This window comes from Lolium rigidum, chromosome 3, assembly GCF_022539505.1.
Source record: "Lolium rigidum isolate FL_2022 chromosome 3, APGP_CSIRO_Lrig_0.1, whole genome shotgun sequence".
In the NCBI taxonomy this organism is placed as follows: Eukaryota; Viridiplantae; Streptophyta; class Magnoliopsida; order Poales; family Poaceae; genus Lolium; species Lolium rigidum.
In genome coordinates, this window is record NC_061510.1 from 47945308 (window position 1) to 47960171 (window position 14864).

Below are 14864 nucleotides of genomic sequence, written 5' to 3' on the forward strand. Positions count from 1 at the left end.
TGCCGAAATTCTGACTTGGACCGAGGTAGAGCATGGAGAACGTAGCCAACTACGGATCCGGCGGCTGCTAGGAGCCCACCTAGTAGAGATGTAGGTTGATGCATGCGTTTCGCCCGGTAAAATAAATAAAAATATGATGCATTTAATTTCCTATTTGATATAAATGCTATGTACGTGGTTTGGCTCCCAATAAAGCGAGAGGATGGCTGATAATGGATGGATGTACAATGAGCGTGTTAGTGCGACCGAGAAAACAGATGAGTGGACAAGGAAGACCCATTTTCTAGTGAATGAGTTAGCGCGTGGTACAAAGGGGCTGGTTCGGGCACTTTGCCCCTGTGTTCACTTGCGTGAAGCGTCAACGTCGTGGGAAGGATGAAATGTATAGACACCTTCCGCAATATGGGTATATGCATGGGTACGTCACGGAAATCGACTTTGATGAGCGCGAACGTGACAGAGGTGAGGTGATGCGGCGGCGGCTCAATGGCAATGAGTACGATGGAATTAGAGACTTTCTAGATGATCTCGTCCATGCCGATGTCCCGGATTCGCCACCTCCGGAACCGGAGCGCCGCCGAACCGGAGCGCCGCCGAACCGGAGGAACCAGAGCCAACCGCGAAGGCCTTCTATGATATGATTGCCGCGGCTAAGAGGCCTCCGTACGAGGGCGCCGCGATTTCTCGGCTCGATGCCATCTCCCAATGTCTAGCCGACAAGACCCGGTACAACACCACCCGTGAGGGCTTTGAAGCAAGTCTGAAAACAACTGGTAACATGTTGCCCAAAGATCATTGTCTGCCTCAAAGCATGCACGCGACGAGGAGAATGATGAAGGACCTCAACATGGATTATCAAAGGATAGACCGTTGTCCGAAAGGCTGCGTTCTATTTTGGAGACAGTATGCGGAGGACAAGTACTGTCCCATCCGTAAGCGAGTCTAGGTATGAAGAGGTAACGGGAAAGGATGGTCGGGTGAGGCGGTCAAGCACCGCAAAGTCGATTCTTCGATATCTCCCATTCATAAAAAGAATCCAGCGGCTTTACATGCACGAGGAGACAGCCAAACAGATGACGTGGCACAAGTATGGGAAGAGATTCGTGGACGAAAACAAGAAGTTGAAGATGGGACATCCATCCGATGGTACGGCATGGAAGAACTTCGATACAAAACACCCGCTTAAGAGCAGCCGAGGCTTGGAATGTCGAATTGCGATAGCAACGGATGGTTTCAATCCATATGGTATGTCGACTGCCAATTACGGTTGCTGGCCCGTGTTTGTTATTCCGCTCTATCTCCCTCCCGGAGTCCTAATGACGAGGAAGACCATGTTTCGTCGCTGATCATTCCGGGCCCTCATTACCCGGGGAAGAATTTGAGTGTCTACATGCAGCCGATTGTGGAAGATTTGAACCACTCTTGGCACCACGGGACATTGACGTACGGCCAGAGCATCGAAGACAAACTTCTACATGAAAGTTTGGTTGCGGTATACCATGCATGACATGCCCGGGTACGCCCTAACATGCGGATGGTGTACGAGCTGGTAAGTGGCCATGCCCGGTGTGCGGGCATCGGCTTGAGTTCCTTTGGCTACGGAAGGGTCGCAAGTATGTTGCGTTTGACACGAATCGACGGTTCCTCAAAAGGAGGCATCCGTTTAGAGAAGACAAAAAGAACTTCAAGAAGGGCAAAGTTGTGCATGAAAAAAATATGTGCCGAAGTTTGATGGTACACTTGTTGAAGCCGAGCTACGTGCTCTCGTGCCGGCGGCGACGCCAGCTGGCCATCAATTTGAGGGATATGGTGTAACGCACAAGCTGGACTCACGAGGCGGCATTAACGAAGCTCGAGTATTACAAGGACCTCGAACTTCCCCATAACATCGATGTGATGCACACTTGTAAAGAATGTCGCGGAGTCCATCTTTCACACATGCACGAACATTCCCGGAAGTCAAAGGATAATGTCAAGGCTAGAGTCGATGTTGAGATCCTCCGTGATAGGAAAAAATTACACATGAAGCATCCTATTGGCCGTCAAAAGAATTGGTTCAAGCCGCATGCCAACTTCTGCCTTGATTCCATCCAAAAGAAGGAGGCATTCGGGTGGCTCAAATACGTCGTGATGTTCCCGGATGGTTATTGCTCGAATATGAGTAAGGGAGTTAATCTTTCGACGGGAAAAGTCACCGGGCTCAAGAGTCACGACTATCATATATGGATTCAGCGGCTCATGCCGGTGATGCTTCGAGGGTATATCCCGAGAAAGTACGGCGAGTGCTTGCGCAGTTGAGCCATTTCTTCCGCACGCTACTGTGCTAAGCGGATATGTCCCAAGGTTATTGCAAAGCTACAACATACGGTGCCGGAGTTGCTATGCAATTTGGAGATGATATTTCCGCCGGGCTTCTTTACTCCGATGGCACATCTCATTGTGCACCTCGCCAACGAGGCACTCTTGGGTGGTCCGGTGCGGTTTCGTTGGCGGTTCCGTATTGAGAGAGAGTTTAAGTATATTCGAAAGATAGCTGGAAACAAGGCCAAGATTGAAGCATGCATAGCTGAGGCAATATGCCTTCGGGAGATGGCAGATGCCGCGACAACGTACTATCCCGATGATGTTCCCACTCAGCATAACCCGGTCACTCGTTACAATGTCGACGTGCCCGAGAATGACCCCAAGCTAAAACTATTCCAATTCCCCGGTGGCAAGGCTGGTAAAGGAACAAAATATAAATTGGATAACGAAGAGAAGGATTGTATAATGCTATATGTGCTTATGAACATGGAGGAAGTGATCCCATTCGTAAGGTAAAATGGTGAACAAATTACTTTGCAGCTAGTAACCTCGTCTCGGTCTAATGCTTATTTTCTCCTTTCGGCGAATTCACAGATGAAATGTGGCCGTATGATGAATTGCCCGAAACCTCGGAGATGGACACTCTACTGAAAGAGGGTGCTCCCGGAATTAATAAAAACTTTGTGACATGGTTCATGGAAAAAGTAATTTCTAACCTTTCCTCTTACATTGCAACATGTGACTTGTCCCTCTTATTACACGTAACTAATGCACACAACAAATTTGAAATGTTCTTGTAGGGCCGTGAGAGAAACGTTGATATGATAGATGAGTTGAAATGTGTTTCCCAAGGTTGTAGCCGTGAGGTGACCAAGTATGAGAAGTATGATGTGAATGGGTTTCGCTTCCACACGAGAGACGCACCAGAAGGGCCGGGCGAATCCCAAAACGATAAATACTGGGGTCTTCACCAAAGGAGCCAACAACTTTGATTACTACGGAAGGTTACAAAGTGTATACGAGTTGACATTCAATCGTACGAACGTGCAACTCAATATCGTCGTGTTCAAGTGTCATTGGTTCGACCCAATAGGTGGACTGAGAAGTGATAAGTCCATTGGGTTAGTTGAAGTTAAGCCTTCAACCACCTATAGTGGTGCCGATGTCTTTGTTGTGGCTCACCAAGCCAAGCAAGTTTATTATTTGCCCTACCCATGCCAGAAAGCGGAACTCAAGGGTTGGGAAGTCGTCTTCCGGGTATCGCCACATGGTAACCTACCGATTCCCTACGAGGATGATTACAACAACATTGACCCCGTGACATACGAGGGGATTTTCTATCAAGAGGAACAGGACTTCGGGGAATATATTTTAGAACCGTTTGTTCAAGAGGACCTCGGGAACGATGCGAGAAACTCGTGGTGAGTCGGTGGTGGATCTAAAGGACATATCTATGCTCGGAGAAGTTACTTGAGGCGAATGACAATTATGATGAGCCTCCACCCGTCGACCCTTCAACTTTGTACTCACAAGATAGTGATAGTGATAGTGATCCAGAGAAAGAGAAAGAGACGGAGTATGAGAGTGAGCGTGAGAGCGATGATGGCTGGTGAGGGTCTTTTATTCTTAGTATTTATTTGTCAACATGCTTCTTAATTGCATTGTGCCTTTTATTCTTAGTATCTTCATTTTATTATGTCAACATGCTTCTTAATTGCATTGTGCCTTTTATTCTTAGTATCTTCATTTTATTATGTCAACATGCTTCTTAATTGCATTGTGCCTTTTATTCTTAGTATCTTCATATAATATGTCTTTGTGCTTAAGCTGTTTTATTCTTCTCAATGCGGGTGATCTGGACAATATGAGCAGCGGCAAAGGCAGACTCCGAGAGCTTGCTTAAGACGCTGGCGCAGGTGAAGAGGAATATTCCTAGATCCACTAGACGGAGTGATCGAGCCCCGGTGCAAAATCCGCGTTACGCCGATGGTACCGATGGAGGACGAGGATGACGAGGTGGAGGACGAGGACGAGGACGAGGAGGACGAGGACGAGGACGAGGAGGACGAGGTGGAGGACGAGGTGGCGGTGGGGTACACATGGACTTTGACGAGCCACCCTCCGCTTCTGGTGACGTGGCTCCTGAGTTGTACCTAGAGGGTCCGTCTAGTGGGGAGGTGGAGATGGAGACGGAGTCTACACACGAGTCGGACTCTAGGGCTGAGTTGGAGGTGATGGAGGAGGGGGGGTGCGCCGAAGCCCTTGAAGCTTCGTGGAGAAGCTAGAGTCCCCGATGCGAGGAAGGAGCCGAAGACCCATGATGACAAGGCCCTTATCATTCCTTCGAGCGATGAGTAAGTGTACTACTTCAGAAATTTCGAACATGTATTTTCATCTTGGGCATAATAAACAATTTGGCATGTGTACTAATGTGTGATTTATTTGCGGCAAGCTGGACATGGGATGCCAAGCCCCCCCGCATGCCTAACGGCTTGCTTGGGGCTACGATTAGAAGTTCGGCCCGGCGAGATACACTCCCCTTAGCACGGTCCCCGGTGGCGCGACGAAGCTAGCCACTACTTGGGCGGACTATGAGGATGCCCCTGCCGTAGGCTTCGCGGCATACTGCTGAGGCTGTGACCACCAAGTTCGGGTAAGGCATATATTTCTCGAGCACCGTTCATAGTTAATGACCCTAATGTGCTAACTCATGACTTTCACAACTGATTTATGCATGATTGAAGTGCTTCTATCGTGTGGACCCGGAGCATGACACGCGGGCGCGTCTCACTTTGCGTGGCGCTTGCGAGAGGTTGACACCGCGGCGGTGGTACAACCAAAAGTTCACCGGCGCTAGTGCCTTACGGGCTAACAAGGGTAAGAGGGTCAAGAAGGAGTACTATGTTGGTAACCGAGCCTACGGAGGAATGGGCAATGACCATTGAGGAGTACATGTCGGTGAGTAAAATGTCAATGAGATTCTACATTGCTTGCTAAGTTTTCATTGAATTATCTTGAGTTGAGTATTGCGTTTTCAGGTTTGTCCCGAGTGGGCCGAGCAGCATAGGGAGGCATGGGAGGAGCTGATTAGGGCGAGGTGGCTCAGGCGGGACGAGGAGTTTGCGGCCGTGTCGAGGCGTAACATGGAGAACCGAGGCACCGGTGGCACACCTTGCGCGGGAAGCCGCGACTACACCCGCTTCAAGGGGAAAAAGGTATGTATATACATGGAACGACCTTCTTTCATTTCCCGTCATGTCTCATTTGTGGTACGCTTAACTTTTCTTTTCGCGATGCGGGTGGCCGAGGCACCACGGGGTGGTGCTTCATGATGCCCGGATATATGACATGATGCGGACGAAGCGAAGCCCAATCCCGCATTGCCTCGGCCACGGTACTACGGCAATGCCAAGGCCGCCAAGGAGGACTACTTGCGACATGGTCAAGTCTCGTCACCCCGAGGTGGATGACCCCTTGAGCATTCCGGTCGACGAGGAGTCGTTGGTCCTGTCGGGGCACGGGCGTCGCATGGCCGTTTCCCCTTTACGAATAAGGCGGTCAAGCCTACCCACTCCACGAGCTACACGCGTCTCAAGCATACCCTCACCGCCGACAGCCCCCGGCCTCGTCCACGGCCTGCTCGTCCACCCGCCTACGATGTAAGTTTTCCTCATTTTCATCCTCTTTCCGGTTTTCCTTCCTACATGGCTAAGTGTTTACGAGATTCATTGTTTCGAAATTGTAGCCTGAGTTCGAGGCGGCCTTCGAAGCCTGCAATGAAGCGTATCGAGCAGAGCCGCTGCCCGGTGGAATAGGCGGAATACGGCCTATATGGCGTATATAGGAGTAAGTACGAATCTTTCTTCTCGCTAGTAGATGACAAGTCTCGGTTTGATGCTTTATTTACGCAAAGCCTAACTTGTAACCTATCTTGCGAGGAAATGATGATCTCTATGTCTACGGTACACCGCCACCGGCTCGAGTTACCGTGGCGGGGGACATGCCTATCATGCCATCGAAGGCAGCTTTCGCTGCGACTTACTACGGATCCACACCGGAGGTAAGTTCTTTGCCAAACCGGTAGTTACCACTTTCCTTTGCCTCGCAAGTTGCTAACATGTAGGGAACACGTAGGGAACAGGATGGTCGGGGAACCGAGGCATCGCCGGGTGGGCGCGAGGTCACACCGGTTCATGAAGGTGGTCGGTCTCTGGGCGTTCTGCTGGTGCCTCTCCGTCGACTACTCCCGGGACTACTCCCGGTGCCTCTCCGTCGACTTCTCCTGGGCGTGCTACCGGTCCTTCTCCGGGTGGTTCTTCTGCAGCTTCTACCGGAGCGCAACCCCGGGCTCGCTCGTTTCGCCAACGATGTGGGCGGACACACCCCGCCGGGTCCTTCCTCCGCTAGTCGGCTTAGAACTAGGGTTTGCTTGCTACTACTATGTATTTGGATGACATGGCACTCTCCGCTCTCCTCTTGTATGCTACTATGTGCACCATGTATGCTACTATGTGAATTATCATGCTATTTATGGTGAATTATGGCGAATTTGGTCGATTTTGGATGAATTTGGATGAATTGGACCTGCTGAGCTGCATTGCAATTGAATTGGAACGAGATTTTGGTTGAAACGACAAAACAAAAAAAATATGGCAGGCCTACGCCGAGGGTAATGCCGTCGGCATAGACCCTGGCATAGACCATATGGTCAGGTCTATGCCGAGGGGGTTGCCCTCGGCGCGCGCCACGTGTCCCAGCCTGGCATCATATGATCATGCATATGCCGAGGGGCATACCGTCGGCGTAGAGGCTGGGCTGGCAGCACCGCAGACGGCCACGTCGCCTCTACCCGCGCAGGCCACCTGCCCTATGCCGAGGGTAGTGCCGTCGGCGTATTCTAGCGTCCGTTAACGGCGACGGCGCCCTGCCACGAGACGCCGAAGGCCTCGACGCCGAGGGCTAACGAGCACCGTCGGCATAGGCGGCGTACGCCGACGGCCGGGCCTACGCCGACAGCACGGTGCCATGTGACGAGGGACCTGGACGCCGAGGCGATACGCCGAGGGCCAGGCCCGGCTACGCCGAGGGCGGCCGGCCGTCGGCGTACACGTCCGTTCCTGTAGTGTTCAGTCGTGGCTGTCGTCGAGGATGGCGACCAACAGGAGGCAGCCATGGAGACGCGTCAATGGACCAGGGTTTCATATTTCTAGTCTTTTTTTCTTGGCACTATGTAAATTACGTTCTATAAGAACAATTTACCAAAAAAAAAATTGCGTCAAGCCATTAGCCTACCCGATACAAACGGTCAATCATGCTATGGCAGCCAAATTCGTTTCCGTGGCTTGACACATATAGAACGCAGATGATCACTTTTGGTGATCAAAATACGTGGGCCGCTGGATGACGAGACGACCGTGAGTGAATGTGTATGGCAGCCGCAGGGACCGTGATCGTGGGAGAGCTACTGCACCAAGCTAGGGATCAACCATGGCGTGTACCTCAACCTGATCAGCTGGTGGTGACTATGTGAAAAGGGAAAGGAAAGGGGTCCGTGGGGCAGACACGGTCCTTGTGGTTTTTCTGCCTGTGACGACTGTGAGTGCCCGGTCGGACCCGCCATGCACACACCGCGCGCTGATCACACCACAAGCGCTTGTTCTTCTTCCGCTAGCTCCATGGACCCGGCCACGGCACGAGGTCATCTTCCCAGCCAATACCACACTTGCATGTTGTATCTCTGAATTTTGTACTACCTATGTCGGCATATACGTTCTGAAATTTATTCTCACACTAGTACTCCCTTCCGTTCCAAAAATAGGTGAGCGTAAAATGCGTCACTATCTAGACATCTATAATACGTCATGTGTTAGAGATGCTGTTCAAACACTTATATTTGAGGTTTGAGCGTAGGGAGCATGTACGTGTCGTGGTGTGATGCGTCCGTGAGATTCGCAGGTTCATTACTGGAGTTTTTAACTACTAGTACGGCCCCAGGTTACCTGACTGCCTAGACATGCAGATGTGATTTTAACGTCTGTCGTCACTCGTCAGCAGCAGATCCATTGAAGCGACGAGATCAACACCGGCCAAAACGTTTTTCACTCGCATTGATCAGGTACGTGCCCCTGTTCCCATCCCGATCGCCAATCATTTTCAGACAGGCAGGCCGACTAGCTAGCGAGCAAACCCGTACTGATCAGTCAACAGTAGCCGCCAGCGAGGCGTGGTACTGGTACTACCACGAAATGGGGCCAGGCGGCAGTGGTAGAAACGGAAAACATGCATATGCGGCTGCAGTGCAGGAAGACGGCTCTGTAGATTGGTGAATATGCCGATCCACTGTTTAACCAGCTACGCATGTACGTACCGAGAACAAGTTTCCGCGAATCATTATGATGTTTTTCAACTCACAATCATGCATGCAGTGCTACCTACCAGATGATCCACTGACAAGCACGAATCCCCTCTCATATGCTAAGTGCATCTCTAGTCTATCCACAAAAAATTTAACTCCTTATTCGGCTGAGCAAACTCAATCCTCTGTATTTAATTTCTTATATTTTTTTGACTATTTTTTAGCCTGTCACATACATTACACTAGATTGACCAATAGATATACATATAGTTCATTGAATTAAACAATTCAAATTAAAACATGCATATAGTTCATTCAAAATCCACCACACCGATCAAGTTGATCCAACAAAAAGATCACATCGATCAAGTTTATCCAAAATAGAACCACATCGATCAAGATGCATGGAGCACATACAAAAGCCATCAAATCTACCACTAGCATCACCTCCAAAAAAACTCAATCACTTCCATGTTCATCACCACAAAGGAAATCATGATCAAAGTCATCACCACCTCCATGTCACCACCATCGAGGCCATCATCACCACCATCACATGCAAGGAACTCTTGACGAGTGCGCTCCCAATAGATCCTTGTTGTGTTATCCGGCGTGTTTGGATCCATGAACATGAGAGCACGCTCTTCGGCATTATTCCTCTTCTTTTCTAACCTTTCCCCCTCGAGTACAAGACTACGCTCCCACGCCGTCGTCTTACTCTCTTAGGCCCCAACTTGGACCTCCACTTCATATCCTCCAAGTTATTAAGATTATTCCACCTTGCCAACTTGTCTTCCTTTCATTCGGCCGCCAATGCTTTCTTGGTCTCAACCATAGAAACAAGTTCATCCTTGTAGGTGTCGACACCCCATCTCTTCCTCTTCTTTGCAATATTTTCCCCTTCCGACCTCTTGTGACCCTCCTCCTCATCCTCACCACTGGCTTCAACTCCCATGCTAACCCGTGACCTCTTTGGCGTGGTCTCAAAATTCCTCGGATCTCTACAACACTACAATCCACAAATACATCGGCAACCAACAAGATCAATATATACATCGACGGTCAACAAAATCAACGCGGCTGAGAAGAAAAGGAGATTTATTTTATCTCCCCGCGTTTCATGGAAAACTTGGCGGGCATGTACCTCGGTGGCGGTTGTGGCGGACTCACATGTCGGACGACGAGTCGCAGTGGTGACTAGAGACGCAGTACGAGCTGCTGGACTAGGAGCATCATTGAGTGTCGCCGCCTTACTCTTCCTCTTGTTTCCTCAACCTCGACAAGGGCCTTCATCGCCATCGCCGACTTTCTCTCCCACCCAAAATAGGGGGAGGGCGAGCTGTCGTGGCCGCGACCGCCATGATATTGCCCGCGCCCTTTGCGTCAGCCTTCATTGCTGGTGCGGTGCCCTTCACCGTGCCATTTGGCCCCAACCTGTTCACCAAAAACCGTGGGCACGACGATCGGTTCCGGCAGCGTCGAGCCGACGGGGTTGCAGAAGGAAGTTCCGGTTCCATTACAGCTAGAGTCGAGGGCATCGGTGCCGGCGAGGAGGCAAAAACCGTGGGAAGGTGTGGAGGCGAGCGGGAGAAACACGGTCAAGTATATTTAGGATAGTTCACTCCTTTTAGGGACGGACTTATAATTTTTACTCCTCTAACCATATGATGTATCGGTTAGGTGCAGTTTTTAGAAAATTTTACCCCCTCCAAAGATTTTTAAGGGACCGGTTAAATATGTTCTAATTGTTTACTTTTTCAGATGATACATCGGAGATCATAGCATCTGATGGTCTGAATCATCTTGGTTTTGAATTTGTACCGACCGGTCGATTGCGACGAGATTAATTAAACTATGCCCCCCAAAAGTTGGATTCTTCGTGAGCTTGACAGGTAGCGCGCGACAGCTTCAAAAGGAAAAGGGCCCAGCTTGACATAACCATCCAAATGTTGGTGGCGCATGGCCACGCTCTTCTGTTCTTTTGAATGGCCTTAACTGCGCTGTAGGATGCATGGCACCACGCACGGATCAGCGCCGCTGCTTAGCGTAACAGTGCATCCAAAAATGGTAGTAGATCGTCCTTTGCATACATTCAGCTAGTAGCTAGAGTATGTTACCCTTCAACTTCATAAGAGAAAGTACATTATGTCGTATGTATATCTATAAACTGAACTATCTTATATTCTTAGGACAATTCCGAAGGATGGACAAAGAGATTCTTCGGTGCATGTGAGAGGCGTCGATCCGGTGCTTTTAGATTTGTGCCACCACTGGTGGATCCAAGTGTGCACAAGGGGGTGAGTGGATACCGGTTTAAAATGTTTTTCTTCACTAAATACTACATTTTCACCCCATATGCACCTTGAAAAATAAAAAAATTCTCTCATTTGGCGCTCCTTCTACGGCGTGGATCCTGCTTACATATCCTCTAGCTCCGCCATTGAGTGCCACGATGTTTATCTACATGCATCAGTCTTCCTAAAAAAAATCTCACTCCATACTATAGTGTGCATCGAAGATTTTGTTTAGTTCTTTTCATTACTTCCGATGCAGTTCACCAAAGTCGTAAGCTGATACACATACATACGAATCACATTGTCATATTCTTCAGATAATCCATATAAAATCGGGGAATAAATATAAGAACCAAATGCACCATTAACCTATACAACAACGGATCAACACTGCCTCACAATTCACAAATTTATGTATGGTAACAAAAGGGACAAAAAAAGAGGAAAACAAAAATACCAAAGATACCACTACACAACTCCAAAATCTACCTACGCACACGCTCCACACACACACACCACGGACTTATTCCGCTACACCCCCACCGGCCACTATTCATCATCAACGCGATCCATGACTCAAATCGCATCACCAGCTCATCACACATGTACACCCGTCTCCGTCGTCCTCATCAAGAAATCCAAGTGCCTCCAAGTTTTGCGCATGCTCGTTGTTGATCATGCAAGCAGCAGCCATACATGAATCATTAACTGCAGCAAGATCATATATGTCGTGCATGCCGATCGATCGAACGATCAGTTGAAGTGCTGGTGATCCGCCCACGGCCAGAAGGGCGGCGGCTCGTCGACGCCGCAGAGCAGGTTGCCGAAGCTGGCCGTGTCGGGGTGGTGCTCCATCTTGGGGACGGAGGAGGCGTGCAGGAGCTGGTCGATGTCGACCCCAGCGCGTGAGACGGAGGGGTAGAAGGGGATCATGCCACCGCCACCATTGCCGGCCTGCTGCTGGTGCGACGGCGGCGCGTCCATGGGGCCGTCGGACGGCGGCGTGCGCGAGATGTCGAGGTTGATCTCGGAGCTGTTCTCGCTGCGGTTGCTGCAGGACGCCTCCGTCTCCTTGTTCAGGTTGATCAGCTCGGCTGACACCGCCTCCCTGCAGCCCTTCAGTCCCATTATCTGCATTCGTGATCAGCAAACCACAGCATCAGGATTCGGAGATTTGCTGCCTCTAGTACCCAATGCAAGCATGCACTTTGGAACAGGAATCATAATTGACAGATGTTTGATCGCGCAAGATCAAGAGAAATGAGCATATGTTTATGCAAAGTACTACAGTAGCTTGTTCTTGGGATACTGAATAATTGAAATCTGCCTGAATTCTGTACTAGTACTAGCTTGTTCGGTTTGGTATCATGATGCAAAGTTCTTGGTACCCTCATTGTGGACGAATTCCGACTACCAGTACACTACTAGTAGAGTTTTAGCAGCAAGCAGAAAGCAAGAACCAAGTCCTATCTAACACTCATTGCTAAATCATCCAAGTACTAATTATGTTTTTCTTTTGGTCCACAACTCATTGCTAAATCAGATCGAAAAGAAAAAAAGAACACATGATGGTAGATGCCAAGACCATATGATGAAGCCATTGACTCCCACAGGCACAGCAGCATGCATGGATCCTCCTCAAAAGACGCGACGAAGCAAACAGAGACCCGCCGCAGGCGCAGCATGACCACGAGCACCAGCGAGGAAGGACTGCCATATTCTGCTGAACCTTTCCAAAAAGCTAGCTACTACCTGCTCTGCCTGCTCAGTGCTCACTCACAACCATCACGATTCCGCTCCATCTGATCTCTGAGGATGTACGCAGATGGAAAGCCAGCGCGTGGGCATGGGCGCCCGTTCCAACAACCTTTCTGCAAGCACTGAAACCCACATGGATACTAGCCGGACATCACCAACCAATCATTGAGCTGGGAAGAACCCCCAGGAAGCGTAACCGAAACGGCGCCTCCCTCTCCCCACAGATCGATCGTCACTCGCTCGCGCAGATCTAGGCTAGGCTGCAGATCGATCAGATGCAGAGCTGGAGCAATTGCGCAAGCTAGACTACTTCGCATTGTGCTACTCCGGTCAGATGCGTACGTACCTCGGCCTGGAGCTTCTTGTTGTGGGAGAGGAGCGCGTCGTTCTCGGCCTTGACGGCATCGAACTGGCGCTTCAGCACGTCGTAGTCCTTCTCCAGCTGCTTTGTCTTCCACCTCGCGCGCCGGTTCTGGAACCAGATCGCCACCTGCCGGGGCTGCAGCCCCAGCGCGCGGGCAAGCTGGATCTTGCGCTCCGGCTCAAGCTTGTTCGCAAGCTCGAAGTTCTTCTCCAGGGTCCGCACCTGCTCCACGTTCAGCCGCCGCTTCTTCTCCCCGCCCAGCTGCGACCCGTCGTCCGACATCTCGTCCTCGTTCGCGCCCCCGCCGCCGCCACCGCCCGTCACCTCGTCGCCGCAGCCTCCGTCGAACATCCCCGGCCGCTTCCCCAGCATTGGCGCCATTCCTGCAGCAAGCACACGTACAGTGGCACATGTCAGTATCGACTTGGATCAGTTAAGCTACCTTGCGCATTGCGTGCGTGATCCGTGCGAGGGTAGGGAATTAATTGACCAGGGGCATCAAGTTATGGATGTGCCTACCGCCACGGAAGTCTTGCAGGGAGGGGCATTGGGGGGACGGGAGGAAGGGGTTGTGGTGAGGAGGACCGAGCGGAGGGAGCTGGTGCTCATGGTGGTGGTGGTGCTGGTGGTGCTCTTGGGGGTCATGGTGTGGCGGTGTTTGCTGCATGTGGAGGAGGAAATTCTGAGGGAAGAAGGCGGAGGGGGAGGACGCCATGCCATTGCTGGCCATTGGCTTCTTCAAACGAGGACGGCGAGGAGCATGGGGAGTATTTGAGAGAAGAAGAGAGAGAACGGTGTGTCTCGTTTGTGTGTGTGCGACGGGAGAGAGAGCTAGAGAGGAGGAGAAGGTGATGGGGAAATGGAAATATAACAAGGTGGTGGCTGTTTATCGAAAATAAATAAATAGAAATTGGTAATATAAAATAAAATTTCTTCTCTGAAAAGTCAAAACGGAAATTGTGGGAGCACTCTTGAAGCTGCTAGTCCTTGGAGAGCATAAGCCACATATAAAATTATTACATAATAATTACTTTCTCTATGTCATTTTAACCCCTATTTTTTTTGGGGCGGTGTTGAGCGTCCTCTGGGGAATCGAACCCGAAGATCCTATGCCTTCTGGACCGTCAGATGCAGTTGTGTGTATGCCTAGAATTGGCCGGTTACTAGATCGTCCAACTTGCCCATGCACCCATCCGCATTGCCTTGTCACTGATGGCGGAAAATTTCCACCGTCTACCGGCATACCCCCTCTCCGCTACTCGCCTGCCATCTGAATAGAGAAGCACAAGTCGGCAGCGGCGCTCCTCACAACAACACTTCCCCCACGTTTGTAGCACCACCTCGCAGCTTTCGCATGGAAGAAGCAGAGGTGATAAGGAGGAAGGAGAGGGACGGGATATACATGGTGAATCCCACTCAGTTCTCCCGTCATGGCTCAGGACTCAAGCGTGCGATGGACGTGGAGGATCATGAGAAGTGCGCCTTACATGAGTAGATACCGTTTTTTTTTCTCCGAAAAGGGGCAACTATCCCAATCTCATGCTTGGAGTTATAAATGGAAGAAAAAAAAGTCTATGCCAAAGTCATATGTCCATTTCCCAGTTTCAAAAATGCAGAACCACCTCCTGGTACCTTCACAAGACTGTGGAAATCATGATGTCGAAGAAGCACAAGGTATTATTTTTGGTTACCCGATCCTCAGGGGAGGCTCAACATAGGAGAATTTCCTTAAGAGGAAAACTTTCCTTGCGTGAGTACACATTTTTCATATGCATTGATTTAGTTTTGG

General features: G+C 50.2%; 1 protein-coding gene across 1 annotated transcript; it reads right to left on the reverse strand.

Moving 5' to 3' along the window:
- Positions 1 to 11706: 11706 nt before the first annotated feature.
- Positions 11707 to 13884, reverse strand: LOC124695959 (homeobox-leucine zipper protein HOX21-like). Its single transcript, XM_047228756.1, has 3 exons — positions 13598 to 13884; positions 13058 to 13458; positions 11707 to 12084 (listed from the first exon to the last, which is right to left on the reverse strand). The coding sequence occupies exons 1-3, from the start codon at positions 13803 to 13805 to the stop codon at positions 11707 to 11709; spliced, it is 987 nt and encodes a 328-aa protein (XP_047084712.1). The 5' UTR covers positions 13806 to 13884.
- Positions 13885 to 14864: the final 980 nt, after the last annotated feature.

Bases quoted from the DNA above. Each gene is read 5' to 3' on its own strand.
- LOC124695959 (XM_047228756.1), bottom strand. From the start codon at position 13,805: ATGGCCAGCAATGGCATGGCGTCCTCCCCCTCCGCCTTCTTCCCTCAG. The intron at 13,459-13,597 runs GCGGTAGGCACA...TGCTTGCTGCAG, and splicing joins CTCCCTGCAAGACTTCCGTG to GAATGGCGCCAATGCTGGGG. The intron at 12,085-13,057 runs GTACGTACGCAT...TCACGAATGCAG, and splicing joins ACAAGAAGCTCCAGGCCGAG to ATAATGGGACTGAAGGGCTG.